General features: G+C 41.2%; 1 protein-coding gene across 1 annotated transcript in view; it reads right to left on the minus strand.

The window, feature by feature from the left end:
- LOC137944366 (uncharacterized) overlaps positions 1 to 24,342 on the minus strand; it is a 72,905-nt gene that overhangs the window by 14,721 nt on the left and 33,842 nt on the right. The window contains exons 5-10 of the mRNA XM_068790027.1: positions 20,819 to 20,990; positions 20,365 to 20,688; positions 8,984 to 9,187; positions 8,402 to 8,893; positions 8,104 to 8,313; positions 3,046 to 3,234 (exon numbers count right to left, since the gene is read on the minus strand). Coding sequence (XP_068646128.1) covers positions 3,046 to 3,234; positions 8,104 to 8,313; positions 8,402 to 8,893; positions 8,984 to 9,187; positions 20,365 to 20,688; positions 20,819 to 20,990 — 1,591 coding nt within the window. The remainder of the gene's footprint in view (positions 1 to 3,045; positions 3,235 to 8,103; positions 8,314 to 8,401; positions 8,894 to 8,983; positions 9,188 to 20,364; positions 20,689 to 20,818; positions 20,991 to 24,342) is intronic.

A 24,342-nucleotide genomic window follows, 5' to 3' on the forward strand; every position in this document is an offset into this window, starting at 1 on the left:
CAGGTGGAGATGAGGCCCGTAGCAGCGCAAATCACCTCAACCGTAGAGCGAGAAGCACGGTTAAACCGTCTAGAGTTCCTCTTCATCCAGAGGCACCAAAGGATGTAAGCAACACAAGTAGCTAATAGGAGCTTATCGAGGCTGGGGAGATGAGTCCCAGATGAGTAGCAGCACAAAGTGCTCAGGTCAGGGGGGATGCAAAAACTGAGGCCCATGCTATCAATCATAGAAGTCCAGACCTGCCAGGAGAAAGCACAGTGGAGGAGAAAGTGGTTGATAGTCTCGGCTTCCACCCTGCAGAAGGGGCAGAGAGGATCAGGAGCAGTGTTTCTACGCCTAATAAGATTGTCAGCAATGAGAATCCTGTCGCGGCAGGTACTCTAGAGGAAACCTTTCACTATGGGAGGAGCCAATGAGCCGCCAAGCAAAGGCAGCCGAGTGAGGGGGCAGGAGACTGAGTCTAACCCATAAGATGATGATGGGCCAAGGAGACCGAGAAGCACCCGTTATCATTTAGATGTCAGATCAGTCAGTCAATCACTAGAGGGTGGACCTTAACACTACCAAGACCATCAATCATGTCACATGCAGACATGACCTCCACATCAGTAAGGCCACGTCTCAGGCAGAGGTCCCAGGAACCATTCCCCCATGCATCAGAGACTGAGGTCACAACAAGAGGTGATCTAAAGAAGAGCCATGTAGGAAGAGGCAAGAGAATCATTGCCCGACCACCAATCCGTCCAAAAATGAAGGCTGGAGTCATCCCCAACAAAGAACCGAATAGCATCATAGAATGTGGAAAATAGATGGAACATGGCCTTCAAGATAGGTGAGAGGTGATGTCTACTATCGTTAGAGATCCATCTATCACCAAGATGCCGAATCTTGGAGGCCACCATTGGTTTCCAGGAGGCTCCCAAGGGGTAGTTTAGTTTCCAAAAACACTTGAGTAGCAAGGCCTATCCCATCTCCTTGGTGTGTCTGATCCCAAGAACTTCGACATACAAACATCGTCCCAACTGACAAGATGGTAATGAAACTCATTCCCAGTGCCATGCCACAGGAACCGTCTCTTGATCATGTCAATGCACAGGCTGATGGAGGCTGGGTAGGGCAAGAATGAGAGAAAATAGTTGGGAATACCCGCAAGGCACAAATTGAGAAGAGTTAGTTTGCCTGCCTTAGTGAGCATCCTACCTTCCAAGTTGAGTATCACTGCTCAAGCCACTCAATGACCGGGGCCCAAAATCCCATCCGGGGCCGACAATTAGTAAGAGGAAGGCCCATGGTAGGTCACCCCTTTATAACAAACTCAAAGATAAACAAATTCCACAATTCAAGCATTGATGAATAGATACACCAATCGTAAGTACCTATTCAATGTAATAGTAGCACAATATGTCCTAATTTAATCAGATTAAAAAATATAAGATTGATAAAGTCAGATGGGTATTTCAAATCGGGGGAAATCACACTAAGCAACTCAATATAAATAATATTTCAAAGCCCAGGCGCACAAGTTTGTATTTGACCAAGTTCAAAAATACAATGTCACAATTCTAATATTATGTAAAAGCCCCTTTAAAAGCTCCAATAAATCAGTATGCTAGAATGTATAAATGATTTCAAATTATGTGTGCTAAGATTCTAGCATAAAAGATGCTAAGTAAATAAAGATTTCAAAATCTAAGCCCAATAATACTTAGCTCTTTGACAGCTTGCTTCTCGAAAATTCAAATCCAATCACAAATTTGATTTCAAAGTGTATCTGTATTTTGAAATAGTTGTGGAAACCTTAGGAGTCAAGAACCATAATGTTTGGCGTGAAATCATTTGAAATCAAGTAGATTCCAATGTTAAAAAATTGAACCATTGAGCTGGGAAAGGGATGTTTTGTCCTTTGTAAATCTAGGTAATATCTAGACTAAAAAGTTTGAGAAACTTAAAATATTTTCTGTGGGAGCCTAATTACATAGATAGGTCACTTACGAATTTTAGACCTATTATGGCTGAATCAAAGCCTTCAATCTCATTCCATAACTATTCTAAAATACAACATTTGGATGGCTATGGACAGGGTGACATTCTTCACTAGATGCCTCTTTCTTTTCTTCAGGGTGTTTGACTTTATTGGCTTGGTCATTTGAAAAAGTCACTGAATGGATGATTCCAGTAGCTTTTCTCTCTCCTAGTCTGTAGGACGATCTCTGTCTAATCAGATGGTCTTCTTTACAGATCTTGTTTTCTTCTCTTTCTCTTCTTTTCTCTTCTAGGGTGGCCATTCGAGTGGCTAGGCAAACGGTCTTGACATAGAGTTTTCTCTCTTGTTGATCAGACAGTTGGCTTCACTCTATCCCATTGTATGGGCTTTGCTTGTTTGTTGCCTGGGATGGTCTCTTCGTGAGTCATTTCTCTCTTTTGTCTGGGTGAACAAGTGTTGCTTTTTAACACGAGCTGTTTGTCCCCTTTTTGTATGAGTCATTCAAATGGTCCTTGGCTGCTAGAACCAATATGTTGTAAGAAATTTCCTCTTTTTGATGGTCATAATTTTTTATTTATTTATTTATTTTTTGCAATAGGGCATACTTAATGCACACCAATCTTAAATGTTTGATATCATCAACATTATCTCAATGGGGATCTTGAGACCAACAGGTATGTCCTCATTATCTACATGGATGAGTCAATCTGCTTCTTCTAAATCTGTTATACTTGCACATGGTTCCTCTTCCCCTGTTAGTGGTGTCGGCTTGAACACACTCCTGTGTCACTAGACTTTGTTCTCTTTGTGCCAAAGTTTCCTGTTAATTTATTGTCTATCAATCAAATTATGAATATAATACAACAGAAAGTCTATATCATTTTCTTTTTATGTTTCTACCTCAGTTTTAGTTTTAGCAGTTCATGGCTGTTGTATTAGTAATGGTTAACTTTACAAGCAGGGACATATTGGCTTATAAGAGTAAATTGAGACATCAGATCACCATAAGATTGCTAGGGTGAGGAATATTTACCCTCCAAACTTAAATATGGTAAACGCACCTTCCTTCCACCAGCTTGCCATGACTGAAACCCAATCCAAGGTGTCCTGTGAATGGTATCCACCATCTTTGCAATTGAAAACATGCCACCAATCTCACAAAGACGATCCCTATAGTATGAGTCAGTCAACAGCTGAAGCCGGGAAACAGCATCTACATCATCTGATCTAGATCTCCATGCACTTGTGGACTGAAATAAGATCCCAAGGAAGTCAAACAGAAAAACTTTTTCTAGCCGAAATAAAATACTGACACAATCTCAGCATATATATGAATATGATTTCTTGAAGTTTTGCTAGAACAAAAGCGTAGAGAATGCTTAAAGCAATTAATACGTCAAATGTAAACAGTTTTAGTTCCCGTCTCCATCATATAAATATTGATACAAACAAATGACATGCATTGACACATACATATAAATATTGATACAAACATATGACATGCATTGATACATACATATTTGAATGCATTTTTGTTTTTTATAGAAATGAATTTTGTAAAGCCCACAAGATATTACAATGATAAACTCTCAAAACAAAGGTCATAAAGTCAAATGTAATCAGGATCACACAGATTCAGATTTTCATGAAGGATGTTGAAGTTATGAATGAATCTATCTTAAAGGATTAGAATTCTTTCAGAAGTCTTTTTCCATAGGTAGAGAGTTTTTTTGAATGGTGACAGATATAAGGTAAGTTTACATAATATAATAGGATAGCAAAGAAGGCCACCTTGAACAAACAAATAAAAAGAAATAAAAGTTGTGTAGCAATCAAAGTCAATTAGCTTTAAGATTCCTAATTAATTTCTGTTTTTGACTATTTAGAAGGTCTTTTTCGTATTCAAACTCCAATAATATGAGTAAGGTGAATCAACTAATTTTTGTACTCAAAATAATTTTGCTCTCAAACTAATTTTGTACTCATTTTGTGAAGCCAGACGAGTCAATATTTGTTCTCAAATTTGGTTAAGGAAATGGCTTTTAATAGAATAAATTGGGTTTTCCTTGATGAGATTATGGTGCAAATGGGCTTGGGGACATGGCGACGTAATTGGAGTTATAGTGGTCTCTCATAGGCTTCTTATTCCATATTGCTAAAGTCAGGTCCAGGTTCATCCTAAAATGACTAACCAAAATTAGGAGGCCATTGCCCAACTAATAACGAACTCTAATCAATGGGACAACAAAGGATTATTCTTAAGATTCAAGAAGTGTTTGTCAGGGTGACCCCATATGCAGCACATCCCAAGGAGGAAGATCTAGCTAAAAAATATGTAAGGACTAGAGATCACCCCCCCCCCCCCCCCCCCCCAAATATCTCATGTTTACAAGAAAAACGAAGAAAAAAAAAACTGAATTTAAAGATACCTGCATTTCCTATTTTGGACTCAAGTTCCAAGAATAGAAAGTCTTAAATTTGAAAGTCTCTCTTAGTTGCATTTTCCTATTTCAATCTTGCTGAAATTATAAATTTTATTGCGCATCAACTTCCTGTTTGTATGGGAAGTTTCACTAAGCAACTTGTTGTTTTGGTTAAAGCCTTCAAGCAATTGTCCTTGAGTATTTGGGTTAGTTTGTTACATTCATGTTCTTGGTTCTTCCATTGATAAGTTGTCCTGTAAAGCTGTTTTTTTTTAGTAAAAAGGTGTGAATATATTACTAGAAAAAATAAAAAAGAAAAATTACAAATACAAATACCTTACAGAACAAGGTCTTCCTCCACAACAAGATGTTGGAGGGAAACGCCTAATTTAGCCTGATTATTTGCTAGGTGATTAGCGGATCTTGGATTATAATTCCAATTACATTGCAAATGAGAAATTAAATTACGGATATCCTCAAATAGATCCCAGTACTGCCAAGGAGGCTTAGTAGACTTATTGCACCAATTGATGACGACTTTTGAATCACCTTCGACACAAAGAGGCCCCACCAGCCGTTGATGAAAAAGTTTAAACCATTATATAAACCAGAAAGCTCGGCAGTGATTGAATCAAACATGCCCATTGGCCCAGCAAAAGAGACAAGAAGATTTCCATTTTCGTCATGGATGACCCCTCCAAATTCGGCAGGCCTGGGGCAGCCCAAGGCGCTTCCGTCGAAATTTAATTTGAAATGTCCCATTGGAGGAGGAGAGCAAGTTTCCATGGCCGGGGGGCGAGAGGGGTAAGACATTTCCGCTATAAGTTGCCAATTTCCACGGAAATTTGTTCCCTTGAGATTTTGGAATTGTCCTGTAAAGCTATTAAATGTGTGTTTCTTGGATATTCATATTCTCAAAAAGGATATAAATGCTATTGTCCATCCACTAGGAAAACGTATTGCTGATGTTACCTTTTTTGAAAACTTCGATTTCTTTCCACAATCTGTTGAGTCTGATGCTCTTCACATGGATATTGTGGTAGTTGCTCCACTTCCTGTGGAGGATGTTCCAAGTACTATACCAATTCGTACAGGTGTTATAGATTCACCAAAACCATTGCAAGTATACAAGCAACGAATGCCTTCCAAGAATATTTATATGGTGCCTCCGCCTCCAACCATGCTAATGCCTTCCTCGTTCAAGGATTCTAAGGTAAGTGATTTGAATTTCCTTATTACTCTTCGCAACGGTGTTCGTACTTGTACATGAAAAGGTACCAAGTATCCTACTTCAAAATTTGTTTCCACTGATAACCTATCCGATTCCTTTAAAACATTTGTGTTGTCCTTGTCCTCTTGCGCTATACCTTCTTTAGTGCAAGAAGTGTTGGTGTCACCCCTTTAAAAAACAAGCTATGGATAAGTTATTGTATGCAACTGTAACTCATTCAAGTACATCCTTTGAAGTTGGAGTGGGTAGTTGGTTAATGAAGGAATCTAGGCAAGTGCATTACGATGCAATAGTGTGCATTTTGAAGTATCAAAAGGGATCTCCAACAAAAAGGATTGATTCACGTGGCACACAAACAGCTTGATAATAGTTGGGAATTCAGATGTTGTTGTTGCATCAAAACCTGATAGAACATCTACTGGATATTGTACTTTTATTAGAGACAATCTAGTTACTTTGAAGAGCAAGAAGCAAATAGTGGTAGCTAGATCAAGAACAAAGGCTGACTACCAAGCTTTGACACATACAACATGTGAACTGATGTGGGTGAAAACCCTTATGCGGAATTTGGTTTTCTAGTTGAGAAACCCATGGAGACATTCTATTGTAATTTTTTTTAAATGACACTCTATGCTCATTTTTCTAAATGACATTCTATGATAGTTTGGAAACAATTTTTATAACTACTAATCTATTTTTCCAAGAGAAGACCAAGCATATAGAAGTTGATTGCTACTTCATCAAAGATGTTGTTAGGAACGGAAGATTATGGCCCCTCATGTAAGATCGTTTGACTAGTTTGGAGATTTGTTTGCTAAGGCTCTCTCGAAAAAGGAGTTTACTATTCTATGTAACAAGCTGGGCATGCATGATATTAATGCTCTAGCTTGAGGGAGGGGTGTCAAGAGATGCCTGTTTAAGAGAAAAATTGCAAGTGTTTTCAGTTTACAAGTAATTGCGTATTCAAAGGTACTAAGGTCACTCAACTTAAGGTGACTTATTAGACATCAGAATTTGAGGTTATCGTAGTCTTTTTCGTTGTATTATGTAATAAACTGAGAGAAGGATCGATGTAATGACCTAATCTTGTGATTTGACAATTAACAAGAATTTGTTGCTTGCTCTAGGTTTGCATGCACTTTCTCCAATTCTAGCTTTTGCAATTTTCCATTAATAATCATGTGAAAAAAAATAAAAAAGAAATTGGAGAGAATATAGAGAAGAAGAAGAGTAAAGAGGGAAGAAGTGCTGTCATACAGCCAGCTGGATAGGGGAAAAAGTCGATCCCCAGCAGGTTTTATTTCTAACTTAAGTGATTTCACAAAAAGATTAAAAAAGCCACTCACTCAAGGACTTAAAACATAAGTATTAAAAGACACAAAATTTACACAATAACCACCTCTCTTAAAACACTTTAATCTGGACCCTTATCTAACAAATTACAAATCTACCCACATGAGAAATTACTAACATACCCCTGACTCTCAACAAATCCAATTTGCCATTAAAGGATAAAGCATATTGACGTTGATTACCATTTTATTCAAGAAAGATTCAAGCCAAACAGATCTTTTACACCATTTTTGCAATCCAAAGATCAACAAGCTTACATACTTATTAAGCCACTAAACACTAAGTAACATCAGGATGTCCATAGTAATCTAGGAATAATTCATATCTATTCTCCATGTTGAAAGGGAGTATTAAAGATAAATGACTTTTATATAAATATTTTTAATATAGGCACAGTTATGTAACTAATTTTGAATTTTAGGAACCTAAGTGTAATTACAGAAATACATCACATGTTTGTAATACTGTATGTATAAAAAGGGCAAACTAGTCCTTTCAACTATAACCATGTTTCTGAATTAATAAGATAACTAATGGAGCAGACTGGTTGCTAAAGATTATAGAAATAATACTGTAAGGTCTCATACTCCTCAGATCCTTTTCTTCAAAATCAATTCAATGCCGATGTCTAACTACAAAAAATGCATGTCTCCAAAACACATAAATTGGTTACTTTCCCAAAACAAATAGGATAAACTAAATAATTAGCAAGCTCTCAAATCCTGCACAAATAATGGGACATGGTTCTTCCATGCCTCAAATTGGAGGACTCTGTTTTGATAGTAAGGTTGACTGTTTCCATTTCTTGTATTCTGTTGCCTTTTTAATGAACTTGGACACTTTACGAAAACAAAAAAGGATAAACTGAATAATTAGCAGGTTCTCAAGTTCTGCACAAACAATGTTGGCATGGTACTTCCATGCCTCAAACCAGAGGACTCCGGAACACAAACTAGAACAAAATAAAAGGAAATGCAAGAGGTCACTCCAAAGTAATCAAATTCATGTAAATATTTTTTTATGGCAAGTAAATGTATGTTAATAATGCTTAGAACCTGCTAGAGAACCAGAAACAAGCATCAGAAGCAGTACTGCAAGTCATGAAATCCCACCAGACTTAACCCCCGGTAAAGAGACCCATGGTGTAAGAATGGCCATGCGCTTTGTCCACTGTATATTTCATAAATACATAATGATTGACCAATCCTTTCAAGCTCCCCTTCATCTTTTTCGTTTGCTTCAAATTTTATCTTCTCGGATTTCTTGGCTGCACGGTATATCTCATCCCACGATCCCAAAGTTCTTTCAGTCCTTTCTTCAAGCTATAAAGAGCAAAACATGACATTCCATGTCAATATAAATCTAATATGATTGAAAAAAGATTACCTGACAAAAGGACAGAAGCAGCACCTCTTCCATTTCTCGGTTTTCAAAGTCTTCAGAGTTTTCCATTCCTTTCATGTTATCCCAATCCACCGGAGTAAGGCTATCCAGTTCAAGAAAGTCAGTTCCAATCCCCGTGGAGTTATCCATTACATGATCCTTCCCAGCAAATTCTCTTTCCAAAGCATCTAAAACACTTGAATCATCCATCACAGCTTCGGTTCCCGTATGTTCAGTTTCACGACTAAATAAAGACCATTCCCAAGTTTGTTGTTTAAGGTCAGAGACAGGACGAGGAAGTAAACATTCTGATGGAAACTGGAGTACATTCTCTAAAAGTTTCACATAGCCAGTGATACAGTTTGAAGACAACATGTCTCGAGCAAGCAATTTTCCAGAGGTAGCGATCACATTAGCAAAATTTGACAGCTTCATGCCTGATACTAGAAGAGAGAAAGATCGAGTAAAAGACTCGAGGTTACTTGCCCGGAAAATCAACCCATGAACCCCATCAACAATCTGCAGTGTAATGGCAAAAGTTTTTTCATGTAAATTCATAATGAAATAATACAATATAATCAAGAGATGTCATTTGTTGAAGCAACTCACATATTTCTTAATGATCGCCAGATCAGGTGCAATGATAGGTTTTTCGAAGGACATTGCACGAATTAGCAAGGGTGGGAAACCTTGCTCCTCATGGAAAGACCCATAAAGAACAATATCAGCCATCAATAAGATACTGTTCACATCACTGTCCATGCTGTAGTGTTTCACAGAACCATTTGGCAACCCAAGTCGTAAAGATACTTCCTGCTCCCCAAAGAGGAAAGAAGAGCTATTTAATAGAACTGTTAAAGACAGACTCTAAAGACATCAACTTCCGATTAAAAAGCAGCTATTATGCAAACTTCTATAATTCTTTTAAATGATGACACTATCAAAATCTTGACATAGTGAGATGAACAAAAGTTGGATATTTTGTACATAGTCCCATAATTAAAATGACATTTAAAAAGTAATAGACAAAGTAAACTGGCCTCTTGTATCTGCTTTGACAATTTGCTACCTCCATTAATACATGAATACATACTACACAAGGAACAAAAAAGATGAGTTTGTGCCCATCCAAAATGAATAGTTGATGTTGGAAGGCTTCTTCCCAACTAATAATCACAGGATTTTTCCTAGCTCTAATTTATGAAGGACTATCAACATTTACACTTCCCTTCACCCTGGCTGGAGTCTATGGGTCCGCTCGTCATCGAGAACGCCACTCTTGTTGGGAAAAACTTTCTGATCTTCTCCCTCGCTGGCCCATCCTTTGGCTCCTTGCTGGGGATTTCAATGCAACCAGAGTCTGCAGTGATAAATCCCCTCAGCAACCAGAATATCTTCCACTATGCCCTGCTTTACTGATTTCATTGTAAATTTTGAATTGGAGGAGATTTGCCTCTCTGACAAGACCTTTACTTGGTCTAATGGGCAGAGGCCACCCATCCTATCCAAGCTTGACCGTTTCTTTGCCACTAGTGATTGGCTGAGACTTCATGAGAATGTATGTGGTTCAATTCTGAACCGTGCGAGCTGTGATCATTGGCCCATCCAGATTGACACCAAATTTGACAAGTGGGGCCCAGCTCCCTTGTGGTTTGACAACTCTTGGTTACTAAATAAGCAATTTGCTGACCGGATTAACTCATGGTGGACGACTATTAGCGGCTCTAACTATGAAGGTTGGATCTTCCGGCGCAAGTTAAAGTAGCTCAAGTATAAACTAAAGTCCTGGTCCTTGGAATGTCGCCTCTCAGTCACTGCCCATAAGTCCTCTCTACAGTCTCAGATTGCTGGCCTTGACTTGATTGAGGAGCAAAAATGCCTTTCATATACCGAATTCTCTCATCTTGTTTCTCTTCAAAATAAATTTCAATCTATTCTCCACACTGAGGGAGTGCAATGGAAGCAATAGGCCTGATTTAAGTGGCTGGCCGAGGGAGATGCCAATACAAAATTCTTTCGTACCATCGCCTCGGCCCGTCTTTGTCCATTGGCAACAAAGTTACCTCAGATATGGCCTCCATTACTAACACCTTTCCCCATTGAAGCCATCAGGCCCGCGCGATCGGTTAGCAGCCCAAGGACAGCAACGTCAATCTCATCATGGGAGAAAGGGAGCTCCAAAAAATTGGCCTAGTTGGAGTTGATGTGCTGGTATTGAAGGTTCTGAAAAATTGGCCTATCAAACCGATCCTCGGTGTAGAGGTATTTGTTCCTTGAGCTGGTCAAGAGCGGAGATTCAACTAAGGAGGCAGTTCTTCAAACTCGCAGCAACAGAGTGGTACTCGGAAGACCAGGACTTTATATGGGCTTTAAGTAACTTCAACTTGAGCAGAAAATTCCAACCAGGATTGGGGTTAGCAGGGAGGGAGAGCCACCAATTTTTGAAGTTAGGATCGAAATCAGAATCCCGGAACCAAATTTTCTCAAAACGGAAGGGAGATCCTCCCCAAGGCTGGAAATTTGTATTGATGAGGATTGGCCAGTGGTCAGAGGAGACCCTATTGAGCACCTTGCTAGAAGTGTTGTTATAGAGTTGGAGCCTGCTAGAATTTGCAAGGGACCGGTCTATTTTAGAAAGGATGGGAGGCAACTGCCCATTGGTCCAAGTGAACGTCTTCCCCGAGAGGGGGATCTCCATCAACTCAAGGTTGCCAATGAGATGAAGGCTCTCATTGTGGAGGTGATTCTACTGGTAGATGGGATTTTTCATGGCAATAGCGAGTTACATTGAAGTCTCCCGTTAGGATCCAAGGCAGGTCCCATAGTTGTAGAAGATTCAACAACCCGTCCCAGAAATTGATACGGTCCCAATATTTTGTAGGCCCATAAACTCCAATAATGGCACAACAATGCCCCAACTATCGATCTCTCAACCTAACTCCAATGGAATATGTAGCCGGCATAGATTGGAGAACCTCGATGTGGTTTGGATTCTAGATGATAAGTAAGCCGCCCGCATAACATGTAGCATCAACAGCAGACCATTCAAAGTTTGAGGAATACCAGAGCTCGCAAACAACAACATTGTCAAGGGACTAAGCTTTAATTTCTTGAAAGATGGCAATAGAGGGATTGCACGTAGCCAGAATTTTTCGAATGATAGAACGCTTAGAACGTGCACAGAGACCACGAGTGTTCCAAGATAAAATGATCATTGGGGGGCGATTTGGGGATTTTGGCAACCTCATCAGTTCCAAGCAGAAGGCCCGAGTAAACTGCACCAAATCTTGTTGCAAGCTCCAACATTTGTTCCCATTTGTCAACACAATATTTGTGCTTCTCAGATTGCAGTGCCTCCACAAATTTTCAAGAGCGCTCGCCTTGAGGGGGGAGGATAAGATTTCCTATGACTAGGTCTCTCAGATAGGTAGTTGGAGGGAGAAGGACACTGGGTTCACCTGAGGTAGGACAATGCTGGTGGGTTTTCCCTCTTCGTCTATAAGTGTTTAGAGGAGTGGAACTGGTGGCAATACAAGCTAGAGTTAGGGGAGGAGGGGGGCTAAGAAAATGAGGAGCGAAGCTAGATATAGAAATCTTAGTGGAAATGGTTTGAGATCAAGGGAGAATGGTAGATAAAGGGGGTAAATGTTGGGTGGTCGGCAGTTGCCAGGTGTTGGGCATAGGCCAGTTCGAAAAGGGTGGGCTGGTCGTGAAATGGCTCTTCGTGAAGGTAGAGTCAAGTGTAGGAGACTGTTGTGGGCAAGATTCTGCAGTGAAGGTCAAAGGGATAGAAGAATTCAGATGACCAGGCGAGTGATTTTTGAGGCTGTCTGAAAGGAGCTGACAGATAGTTAGTCCATGGGTCACTTTTCGTTTGTAGCAACGAGGGAGCAGGATCTGGCAATGGGACAGCGTCAGCGACACAGGTGCTGTGAGAGGGTGTGGTGTAAAGGGCGTCTAAAAAGTTGGCTGACCGTCAAATTGGATATCAGGGGGGGTAGGTGGGGGTGGTTCGAATTTTGAATGGGAGTGGGAAACATGGAGCTGAGTTGACTCGACGAAAATTCAGGGCGAGTTGAAGGGAGAAAGGTGGTGGCTGAGTTGACTACCTTGCGAGTTTGCGCTGAGGGGAGGAGAGGCCTCCATGTCACCGAAGGTGAGATGGAGCTAGTAGTAAGTCGAGCCAGAGGAGAGTTTAAGGAAATGGGAGACAAGAGACGGGAGGCAATTGGGCGGGGAGGATGAAGAACTTAGCTTGTGAGAGATCTGCCAGAGATGCTCTGTCATTGTCGATGCACAGCAAGGTGCCAATATTTTTGGCAATGCATTCCATAGTGTGCCAACACTAGAGCTCCGATAGGACCCCTCGAGTAGTGATCCATTGGCCCAAGGGGGCATTAGCAAGGGTGGGGGACCAATCCAAGAGCTTTTCCACTGGAGAATTTGGGTGAATGGTAGCCTCCTTAGCCAAGGTTCTATCTTCTGCGGATTTGAAAGGTGAGAACCAAAGCTGGTCAGAGATATGGGAGATAAGGGGGATGTAGTCTAGAGGCTGCTGAGTGGTGACCCAAAGTCTGATGGAGTACTCAGAGGAGCAGGGTGAGCAGACTAGAGCCAAAGCAGCCGTCGCCAGGCGCTTCGTTCTGTCGGAGAAGGCATGAGCTGGAAGGTTTGAGGGAGATGAAATTGGGGTTGTGTTCAATGCACGGGGAGGGGTGGCAGTTGGCTGGGGGAGGATTCTAGTGAAAGTGGAGGGTGATGGTTTTGAAACGAGGGTTGGTTGACTGGAGGTTCTGGAAAGGAATGGTGGGTCCATTGGGAGTTTGGGATTTCCGGTATTAGCTGAAGGAGGCAGTTGCAGAAAGCATCCCATCCGAGGTTCGTGTTGGTGAGCTGAGGGATGACCAGAATGCCCATAATCGCACCTCAGCGACACCGAGTAATTCTACATTCTAGATGTCCATGGTGGAGTTGGGTGGCAAGGAAGAAGAAGAACTCACCCGTCCAGAGCTCCCTGACGAAGTTTCGTCCAATGCTTCGAGAGATAATTTTGTCGAAGACCATGATGAAGGAGTATCCTGCCTTAGTTGGGATGGAGATGAAGGACCTTCTACTTCCCATCTTGGACAAAATACAAATTGCTTGACCTAAGCATTCTTGAGTTTGCTAGATGGTGGTAGTAGTCTTCCCGTAACGGAAGGAGAAAGTGGATGGGTTTCCAGCAAAGGTTTGCCGAAGTCTTCTTCTGGTGGATCTACCGATGATAGTTTGCCACTCGTCGTCGTTGTCCTCCAAGTGTCTGGTCTGCTGGAGTCTTCCATCCTGCTGCTGCCGCTGAGTGAAGACTCGATCAACGCTGAGCTCGCCATCTTGTCTTGTCCGAGGGGGAGGCAGAGGTGCGGAGGCGGGAGGGCGACTAAAGAGTAGGTCCGCTCAGAGTTTTTTCCTGAGAGACTCCGCACAGTGTCATCATTTTCCATGCTCTTGAACATATTATTCATAAATAGCTAAAGAAAGAGCTTTGCTAAGTTTGGGTACTGGGAAAATGTATCAAAATCCATCTACCCCATACATCTAAACCCTTTCACCACCAAACTTACTTTGTACCTTGTTGTGTTGTTTTTTTTTTTTTAAATGATGCTGAATTTTATCATGAGAGCTCAAACGAGCTGATTACACGAGGGGAAGCCTTCCCAAACAATGAAAGATTGTTGGGAGGTTCCAAATTTTGCCAATTTATCAACCAAAGAACTGGTTGATCTAGGAACGAGGTTCCAATTACAATAAACGGATGACACAATGTCAGCAATACAATCAATGATTGGCCAGTGGCGCCAAGGAAGGGAGCTTTCTTTTGAACACCAGCTGATAACAGTCTTTGAATCGCCTTCAATAATCAGCTTCCATGGAGCCACTCTTTAAAGATTTGGAGGCCGAACAGAAGAGCACTCACTTCAGCAATATTTGAATCAGCGATACCCACCGGCCCTGCATAGAATAAACCCTTTTCGTGTTGTTAGTATGATACTTCATTGTATATGCCTATCTACAACCAACTATAGCAGCCCCCCAGGTGGATCATACAGTGTCCAAGTTGCTCTAGTAATCAAGGCCTCCATTTCCTTATTCGTAGCATGTTTCGTTCCGGTAAATTCAAAGCATCCTACACAATTTTAGGGATGGAAGAACACGAGAATGACATAGTAAAGAATTTGAATGTAGAAGATAGAAAATCATAGGAAATGTTGGAAGATATGATGTAATTGGAGTGTCATTGATGTAATTAGTTTATGTTTTTTGTCTCTTCTTCTACTACTTCTCCCCCTCAAGCTGGGATCTCTTTGTTCTTCACCAAGAGACCCAACTTGCACAATATAATGGTGAGAGAAGAAAAATCACTCCTAACCATACGACAAGCTCCATACACCAGTTAAAACGGTCATAGTTTGAAACACACTCCGCTCAATTTCAATGGTGGAAAAATAGTCCTACTTTAGGACACAATAAAGCAGTGGAAGAAGAGACAAAAAACATAAACTAATTACATCAATGACACTCTAATTACATCATATCTTCCAACAGGATACACACACACAGAGACCGAGAGATAGGTGTTGAGTACATGATCAAGTGCCTATCCGTAGAGCTATAGGCAAGTCCAAGTCACTAACATCAATGACCTCAAACAAGAAAGCAAATGGGAAGGTAGAATAGGGAGTTCGTGTAACTGTGCTTTTGCTGGTGTTGAGGTTAATTGCTTTGTGCCAAATGCTCCTTTCCTGTGCTAATAAACATGTAGAGGTTTCTCAAGCATATTGTGTATCTACACTTGGTTCATCCAACAGATGACTAGGCAAATGTATATTATCTGGACATGTCTCAACCATAGGATTAGAGTCTAATGATGAAGAAATAACGGGCACACCCAAAGAAGGTTACGTTAGCAAAAATGTACATCTCTCTATTTTTAGGGTCTTAACACTTTTACCTTTCATAGTGTCAATAATAACTAAGGAAAACACATTTTACTGACTTGGAGACAATTTATCCATCGATACACCAAAAGAATGCAAAAGAATACTAAACCAAAAACCCTTGGACATAAATAAAACAATTCACAATGAGGCTTCAACACACGCACAGTGTACAATGCGTACCACCCCTCCCCCTCCCAACACACACACACACACCACCAAAAGCACTAATGATAACATAACCAAAATAAAAAAATGATTTCAAGATAGCATCCCCCTAAAAAGATTTGGGAACATGCATCTGAAATAATAAAGTAAAAGCCACATCAAGAAAATGCTTGTTCATCCATTCTATAACCCCATTTTGCTTTGTGTGTGTGTGGCGGGGGATTGTCAATACTATGAAGTTTGATAACCATGTTATGCACAAAATGAAGAGAACTTTTGGTTCACAAACTCGAGCCCATTTTTTGGTTTCTAGAGGCCAGATGGAGGTATTGCAAGAAAACATAGGTGGTTGCTCGCTTAAGAAGAAAATAACACAAGTAATAGTTTCGACAAACAATTGGATAAGCACTAGAAGGACACTTGGATGGATTCTGATTTTGATCAAGACGAGCACAAAGACGAAACAGAGAGAAAAAAAAATGAAGAAGAAAAGTAAACATCATCTTTGAGAGTTGGCAAGGTCAAACTCATAGAACCTAACGAACCCATTTTGATACCATGAGGAATCTTGTAGGAGAAAAGTGGTGGACAGAATTAGGGTTTCAGACCACTATCCTTTATTTATAACTTAAACAACATTCAGAATTACAATCATGTGCCTTTAACATTTAAACCCTAGAGATCTAATATCTACTAGAAAACAGTTTCCTAGAAAATACTGATAACTAAATTAACTTAATATAACAACTAACATGGTAGAATGTGGTACTTTGCACAAATTATCTTCTTCCTAAGAGAACTATGTTCCACAAAACCATCTACGACATTTAGCCAAGAAAGCTCTATTGAGAGGTTGAAGACTCTAATTCCACCACCATCCATTGTAGGACTTCCTCCGGATTAACTTAACAGAACTTAAACATGTCAAAGTTCCCATACCATAGAAAGTTTCTCTGCATCGCCTTTATCTTCACAATCACTCTCATTGGATGACACAATAGGAAGAGTAGGTGGTAAGGGAGCCCAGTAACAGTCAAGTTGATGAAGGTAAGCATGTCCAACACTCTTAGGAGCTTCTCTTTCCATGAGGTCTCTTTTGATCTCTCTCTTCAATCCTTCTAGGAGAATATGACCATTGCTGGCCCGAGCGGGTGGACCTTCCCAATCAAGCTAAAGATGTTGAAGTCGTTGTTGTGGTCCTGGGCCTCCGAGAAGAAGACCTCTTCCTCGGTCGTGAGAGCCAATGCCCTTGCTTAGATAGCCACTCTTGGCTCAAGGAGGTGTCTAGAGGTCTCTCTTCTCCGGAAGTCTCTCAAAGGTATGCCCTTCAAGGGCAATTGCAGCCCTTCGCCCATAGCGAACTAGTGCACTGGAAGCAATGTGCAAGATTCAAATGGCTCTCCGATGGGGATGTTAACAATAAATTCTTCCATGCAGTCACCTCTGCTCGAAGAAGGGCCAACCGCATCACCATGCTTAGTGTCAATGGTGAGACCATCTTGGATCGAACCCTTATATCTGACTCACTAGTGAATTTTTTTGCAGATTTATACTCTGATCACCAGCCAGTCCGCCCTTTCTTCCAAAGGGTTGACCTCTAGGTTATTCCATCAGCTGCAACAAGCCTCATCGAGCTCCCCTTCTCTAGCCAGAAAATTGAAATTGCAGCCCTTGGTCTTCCTTTGGATCACGCTCCAGGCCCGGACAGGTTTAAAGGGGAATTTTATTGCCGTTGCTTGCCCTTCATAAAAGACGACATTTCCAGCATGGCCCGCTCCTTTTATCAGCATGGCATCAGATATAGGAGCATTGGAGCCTCGTTCATTGCCCTCATCCCTAAAAAAGATGGAGCAGAGCTCCCATCCAACTTCCGGCCAATCAGTCTCACCACTAGTGCATATAAGATGATTGGGCGCCTCCTTGCTAATCGCCTCAGGGCGGTCCTCCCTGTTGTCTTTCACCATGGCCAAAGTGATTTTATTAAGGGGAGGAACATTCTTAATTCGGCCATGGCATGTCACGAACTTATCCACCACTTCAAGGTTCTCTCAAGCTCCCCAAATTCATCCTCAAGCTTGACTTCGAAAAAGCATTTGACAGAGTTAATTGGAAGTTTCTAGACACCTTCTTGGGGAAGATGGGGTTCAGAGAAAAATGACGCTTCTAGATCCAAAAATGCATCTCCTTTGCAACTTACTCCGTCCTTCTCAATGGAACAGTTTGTGGTTATTTTAAGGGAACCAAGGGAATCAGACAAGGAGACCCCCTTTCCCCCTTGCTCTTCAATGAGGAAGCAGAATATCTATCCTCTTTGATCTACTCGGCAAAGAACATAGGATGGCTCCTCCTCACGACAGATTGCACAGCCTTCGATATTCCAATTCTCCAGTTTGCAGATGATACTATTTGCTTCGGGGTTGGTACTATGGATCAAATCATAAAACTCTGTGTTGTTTTGGGATTACTTGAATTGGCTTATGGTCAAAACATAAACTGGGGAAAAACCGTTTTTCTTGGCTACCACATCGATCTAACTGAGCTTCGGGAGATGGCGGAATACTTGGGATGCTCTGTGGGAAATCTGCTAGCTACAAATCTTGGGCTCTCACTTTTTGACTTTCAACCTTCGGCGTCACTCTGGTCCCCTTTCATTGAGAAATTTTAAAAGAGGTTAGCCACATGGAGGGGTAAGCTCTTATCTACAGCGAGGCGCCTCACTCTCCTCAAATGTTGTCTAGCACGACTGCTAAATTATCTGCTATCATTTATGCACTGTCTGGCCTCCGTTTGCTCCAAAATTGACATCATTCGTCGATGATTTCTCTGGAGAGGATCAGAAGACACCTTCAGATACCACTTGGTTAGTGGAAGGATATTTGCTTGCCTCATAATAGGGAAGGATTAGGCATCCGGCCTACGAGGAAAATAAACAAAGCTCTTATGCTGAAATGGATTTGGAACTTCAACACTAAGCAAAACAGTCTTTGGAGGAATATGGTCAAATTCTACCTTCAATTTTCAGGTGCCTAGTGGATAGAGGATGGTGCCGCTCGCTTCCTATCCCCGATATGGAAATCAATTTATAAGCTCCTCCCAGTATTCAGATATGCTACCTTATTTCACACAGGCAATGGAAGGACCCTACTCTTCTGGTCGGATGAACGGTGTGGCCCCACTCCCTCTCGAAGGACTTTCGGGGACTGTATAGGGTGGCTAGCGACCTCTCTTGCTCAGTGGCTGATTCTTGAAAGAATCAGTCGTGAAGTCTCCCATTCCGTTGGGGACTAAATGATGAGGAATCTTCGGCTTTTTTCTCTCTCCTTACCAAACTCAGCAGTACTATTATCCGGCAACATTCGGTTGATAAGCTAACTTGGCAGCTCAGCATTAATGGCCGATACACGGTTGCCTCTGCTTAATCTCATATCAAAAAATTAGACAACATTATACATGAGCACAAGTCAAATCTAGCTTGGAAACTCTTGACGCCAAGCAAAATCGAATTTTTTGTGTGGTCGGCCATCAGAGAACAGATCCTTACATCTAATAACCTTCATAGAAGAGGTTTCACAGCCCCTGATCTTTCTTGTCCCCTTTGTGGTGAGTGCAATGAAACAGTCCAGCATATCCTCTTACACTGTGGATTTTCTTGGCAAATCTGGATGAAGATTTTTCAAAAGATTGGCTCCAAATGGGGCTACATCAGGACCTATTTGGCACCTTTGAGATGGTTAGAGGGATTCGCCTTCCTTGGCTGGACAAGTTAATACTTTCGGCCTGTCTTGCACATGTTCCATGGTGCATTTGGCTTGAGCGAAATAACCAAAGATTCAACTCCAAAGTTTGCACCCCAAACAACACGGTTTCACATGTCGTTGGCCTCATCTCAAGCTGACTTCATACAAGGAAGGAATTTGCCGCTCTATCGGGTGTTTCCCTTTAGGAAAATTGGAGCTTGATCGCCCATATGAGTGGCCCCTGTAGGACTCCGATTATGGCCATCATGGATCCTCCCCCTTGCAACTGCATAAAACTCAATTTTGATGGTAGTACTAGTGGTTGTCCTGGGCCGACTGGAGCAGGCGATGTTTTCAGAGGTCACAATGGAGAACCTATTCTATCATATGCTGGATCGGTGGGCATTGCTGATGCTAATACTGCTGAAGTTTCAAATTACAAAGGAAGGAAGCCTTCCCAAACAATAAGAGATTGCTGGGAAGTTCCGAATTTTGCCAATTTATCAGCCAAAGAGTTGGCCGATCTAGGAATGAGATTCCAATTACAATGGATAGAAAATACAATCTCAGCAATACAATCTGTGATGGGCTAGTGGCGCCAAGGGGGGGAGTTGTCTTTGGAACACCAACTGATGACAATCTTCGAGTCTCCTTCAATGATTTAAACTTGCCATGGAGATGTTCCTTGAAAATTTGGAGGCCCATTTCAAAAAAAAAAGGAAGGGGCAGATCGAAACAGAGATGTGTGAGGCAAGAGCTGGAAATCCAACCTTATCAAAGGAGTTGGGCAGGATAGGGTTTCAGGGGAGGTAGAAAGGGGTTGGGCTTTCAGAAAACAGACCTCCCAATCCCATCCCTAGTCATCTATGCACTAAGATAATATGCATAAGTACATGCAACTTGTAGCAACTGGAAGAACACTCATAGGGGCACAGATGACTTCTTGTTTAAAAAGATGATTTTATAGTGATATGAAAGAGAGAATATGAACCCCAGAATGAGATGCGGAGAGGGGAAGATAAGTAATGAAACAAAAAACTAAAATGGTTAGCTAACCAAAATTGAGGATGCACAGAACATAAATTACAACATCAAAGCAAAGAAAATATACCTGCAATGAGTCATTATAAACATCCGTTGAGTTTCCAAATAAGAAAACAAACTTAAAAGAACCTCCCTGGTGATCTTGTGCTCTATTATGTTTCATAAGAAGATGACCAATGGTGTGCATAGCCACTGCATAGTCCCATGGCAGTTCATTGTAAAACAAAGAGCTCCCAACAACAAGAATAATCAGATCATCATCAAGGAACCCATAATCCATCCGAATTTGATACTTTGAGTGGAACCTGACAAATCTATCTGCTGCCCACACATCTGCCGGGGTACCAGAAATCACAAAAAAATTTCCAGTATCAAGCACGCTGTACAACATCTGTCACATAAAATAGGCTCTAATCAATGAAGGACCAAATGGAAACTGTGACGCAAATAATGTTCTTTTAGAAAGATAACTGAAATAGGTTCCCCAAAGAGTAGACACAAAGTTTTATGAGGATATATACAGGTAGGGAAAAATCCGGAAACACCACAACATTTGCCCTGCGAAAAGCACTTCTCCACTCATCAATAAGCCTTTGCCAGCCCAGCTCTGCATATCGTGGAAGGCGCTTTCCAAGAGTATCTTCCAAAACAGTCCAAATGACAGGTATAGAAGAAAATGGTTCCTGCATAAGGCTGCGCAAGATAAACTCATAAATTATAATAAGCCAGTCTTGTATAGAATTTCAGGATTAATTGAAGAGTATAGAAAAAAACGGTTCCTGCATAAGGCTGGAGAAGATAAACACATAAATTATTATACACCAGTGTTAGAAAATCTATTGAAGGGTAATATCATTAATTTGCACTCACTATAAAGTCCAGCAGGTATGTTAACTTATTCTGTGTTTTAAGTTCTTCTTCTGGTGTGCCCTTTTAAACAAAATTTTGACAGCAGATAATCTAGTCCTTGCAGTTTGTATCCCTTCTGCAATCAGTGTGAGGAGACAACTCCCCATCTTCTCTTGCACTGCCACTTCCCCTGGCGTATATGGACCAACATCCTCCAACTCGTCGGCCTCCAATTCTGTTTGCCTCAAAGTTTGCTTGATGCAAGCCTTGTTCTCTTGGACCCTGATCTCCTCAAGCAGGGCCTGATTATGGTCCCGGCATGCCTCGCTCATATACCACAGACCTTATGGAAGGAGAGGAATAACAGACGGTTCAACCAGGCTTATCGTACCATAGATGAAACCACCACGACAATCGTTGGTCATATCTCCTCTTGGCTCCACTCCCGAAAGGAATTCATCAATCTTGCAAGCATCTCCTTGCACTCCAATTGCCAGTGCATCGCTAATCTAGCTGCTCCCCATCGCCCCCCCTGCTTGCATTCCTTGGCAGCCACCTTGACTCGGCTCCATCAAACTCAATTTTGATGGAAGTGCTCGTGGGGACCCGGGATTAGCTGGATTTGGAGGTACTTTTCGTGATAGTGATGGCAACATTCTTCTCTCATATGCTGGCCCGATGGGAATATCCGATTCCACCTCAGCTGAACTCCTTGTTCTCTTCCATGGGCTAGTCATAATCCGGAACACCTTACCGGTCCTCTCATCATTGAAGGTGATTCTCAGGTGGTCATCAGTTGGAGCTCTTTCTTCATGTCCCTGTCATGGCGCCATTGGCAAGTCTGCCACCACATCTCAAACTTAGTTTTCGGCCTTCATTGTAATTGGATCCATGTATCACACTTAGCTGATACTCTTGCAAAGAAAGGAGCCTCCCTCCAATCCCTTGTTGTAAAGGGAGGTCTCCTTTAATTGTCGTGGTAACTCTGGTTCTCTAGTATTAAACTCATTTCTTTAAAAAAAATAATCTTATTCTGTGTTTTAGATTGGTCTCTAGTCCTATTTTCATGCAATTTGAACAAGTACGTACAGAAATATAAAGGTTTAACTGTTTTTTAGTGATAAGGGGCATTTGTGTAATTTATTCTCATAACTATTATAAAAAACTAGTGGTCGAGCTCGATCCCCAAAAAGAGCCTTTCCGGCGCTCTTGCTTCTCTCCTCTTTTCTCTCTTTCACTCTCTCTCTCCAAAACCCTACATTTCACGTTTTTTCATGGTATCAGAGCAGTAGATCTTGGTCGGAGGCCTCTATTCTTCTCCAATTCTTTCCACTGAAACCTGCAACCTCATAGAAAAGGAATTTTCCAAAATCTGCCTTGACTGGTTTGTAAAAATTTGAACTTTTGTGTTCTTCTTCTTGGTGGGGACACCAATATGCCACCAATTACCCGAGTGTATAATCGGTGGCCCAAGACCCACCACATTGTAGTTGAGTGATTCTTCATTTATTTTTTTATTTTTTTATTTTTTTATTTTTGTCTTCCCTAATTTTAGGAGATTTAGCAGTTATTGATTTTATCTAGTTTTGAATTTTGAATTTTCATCTCTTTCATTAATTGATTGTAAGAATGATTAAATCGAAAATTTCTCCTTACTGTTTCCTCCCTTCCTGTTCTTCCTCTTTTTCCTCAGTATTCTTATCTTTTCTTCTTCTCAATTCCTCTTCTCCTTCTCTGTTTCTCCTCCTTTCTTTCCCAATTCCACCAACGGAATCATTAAATCAAAAGGATGACAGCGTTCATCAGTTTGGTATCAGAGTTGAAGACTCGTTCAGCACACAAACTTAGTTCCCGATATCAACTCCGCATCTTTTCCTCTTTGACCGAGACCACCCAGCTAGCGTTGTTCCGCTTCATCCTTCCTCTTTCTAACATTCCTATTCCCGTCGACCCTTCTCCATCAACCAGTTCATCATTGCCATCACCCAAAGCTTACATTGACATCTTCCAGTTTGTCAATCGAAATTCACAAACAACGGCCATCGTAGAGCAGCCCAGCCGCCGCCAGACTCTTACCACCAACAGTCTGCCATCGTCACTCATTCGAGCCGAACCGCATGTTTGCTAGAAATCACCTATTTGACTTCAGCAATCAAGCTCAACAGTTGTCATCGCACCCTCCCCATTGCCACCGTTGCCGAACCTAGAGCCATCCACAACCAGTGATTTCCCTCTCTTCCCTCGGCTCCTGCCTTTCCGCTCTTTATTTTTATGAAAGGTGATTTTATTATGAGAACCAAAAAGGAGGAGCCAACTCCTAACAACAAGAGATTGCAAGGAAGCTCCCTGCTTGGCTAAAACATCAGCCACAAAATTTTTTGATCAACTGCCTTTCATCTCTGCTTCAATTAATCAGAGTTTCTAATTAATTAGGCCCCCTAAAGAGAGAGCCCATGCACACATGCAACTTTTGCATGTGTGGCATGAGTCGGAAAACTGGGGAAAAAAACCAAATCGTTCGCTCCAAATCCAGCTCCAGCTTCCCGTCTACGTTACATTTGTCACGTCGGTCAACCCCAACCAGCGTACTAAGTTACATCGTTCTCTCCCGCTTTTGGTGTCATGATATTTGTCTTATAATGCATTCAATTTTTTTTGTGCTGATACCTAGTTTCCTTCCCTGATAACCTACTTGTATCAACCTTGACCTCGAAATCCGTGCTAATAAAAAAAAAAAACTTTTTCGTGTGATTGTGGTACTTGTGTCCACTCAATCCTTGGTGTTAACTTTGTGAGTTAGGTCAATCAATTTAGTATACCTCATTGCTCGGGATTTACTCTTTTCTTTACCTTAGTAGTATTTGCACTTGATTGTTGCACTTTGTTGATTTGAAGTGTTGATTAAGTCACAAAACAAACCATAAGTAAATAACCTTAACATGCATAGTGATTGTTTTGGGCTTCACTTGTTGGGATTTAATAAGTACATGCATTTGCATAGTGGTCACATCATGTCTGGACTTGCGTCATCTTCCAATATAGACAACAAAGATGCTACCCTTGAACAAATCTTGGACCAACTGAGTACTATTAATGATAGACTCACAGCCCTAGACATTCGTCAACCAAAGGGAAAAGCCCTATAGAGGCTAGGTCTCCTAAGTGTTATGATACTAAAGACATCCTCACATATTCT

This window comes from Aristolochia californica, unplaced genomic scaffold (assembly GCF_029961685.1).
Source record: "Aristolochia californica isolate CCGP_79_NKW_82.1479 unplaced genomic scaffold, dmAriCali1.0.hap1 SCAF_11, whole genome shotgun sequence".
Taxonomy (NCBI): Eukaryota; Viridiplantae; Streptophyta; class Magnoliopsida; order Piperales; family Aristolochiaceae; genus Aristolochia; species Aristolochia californica.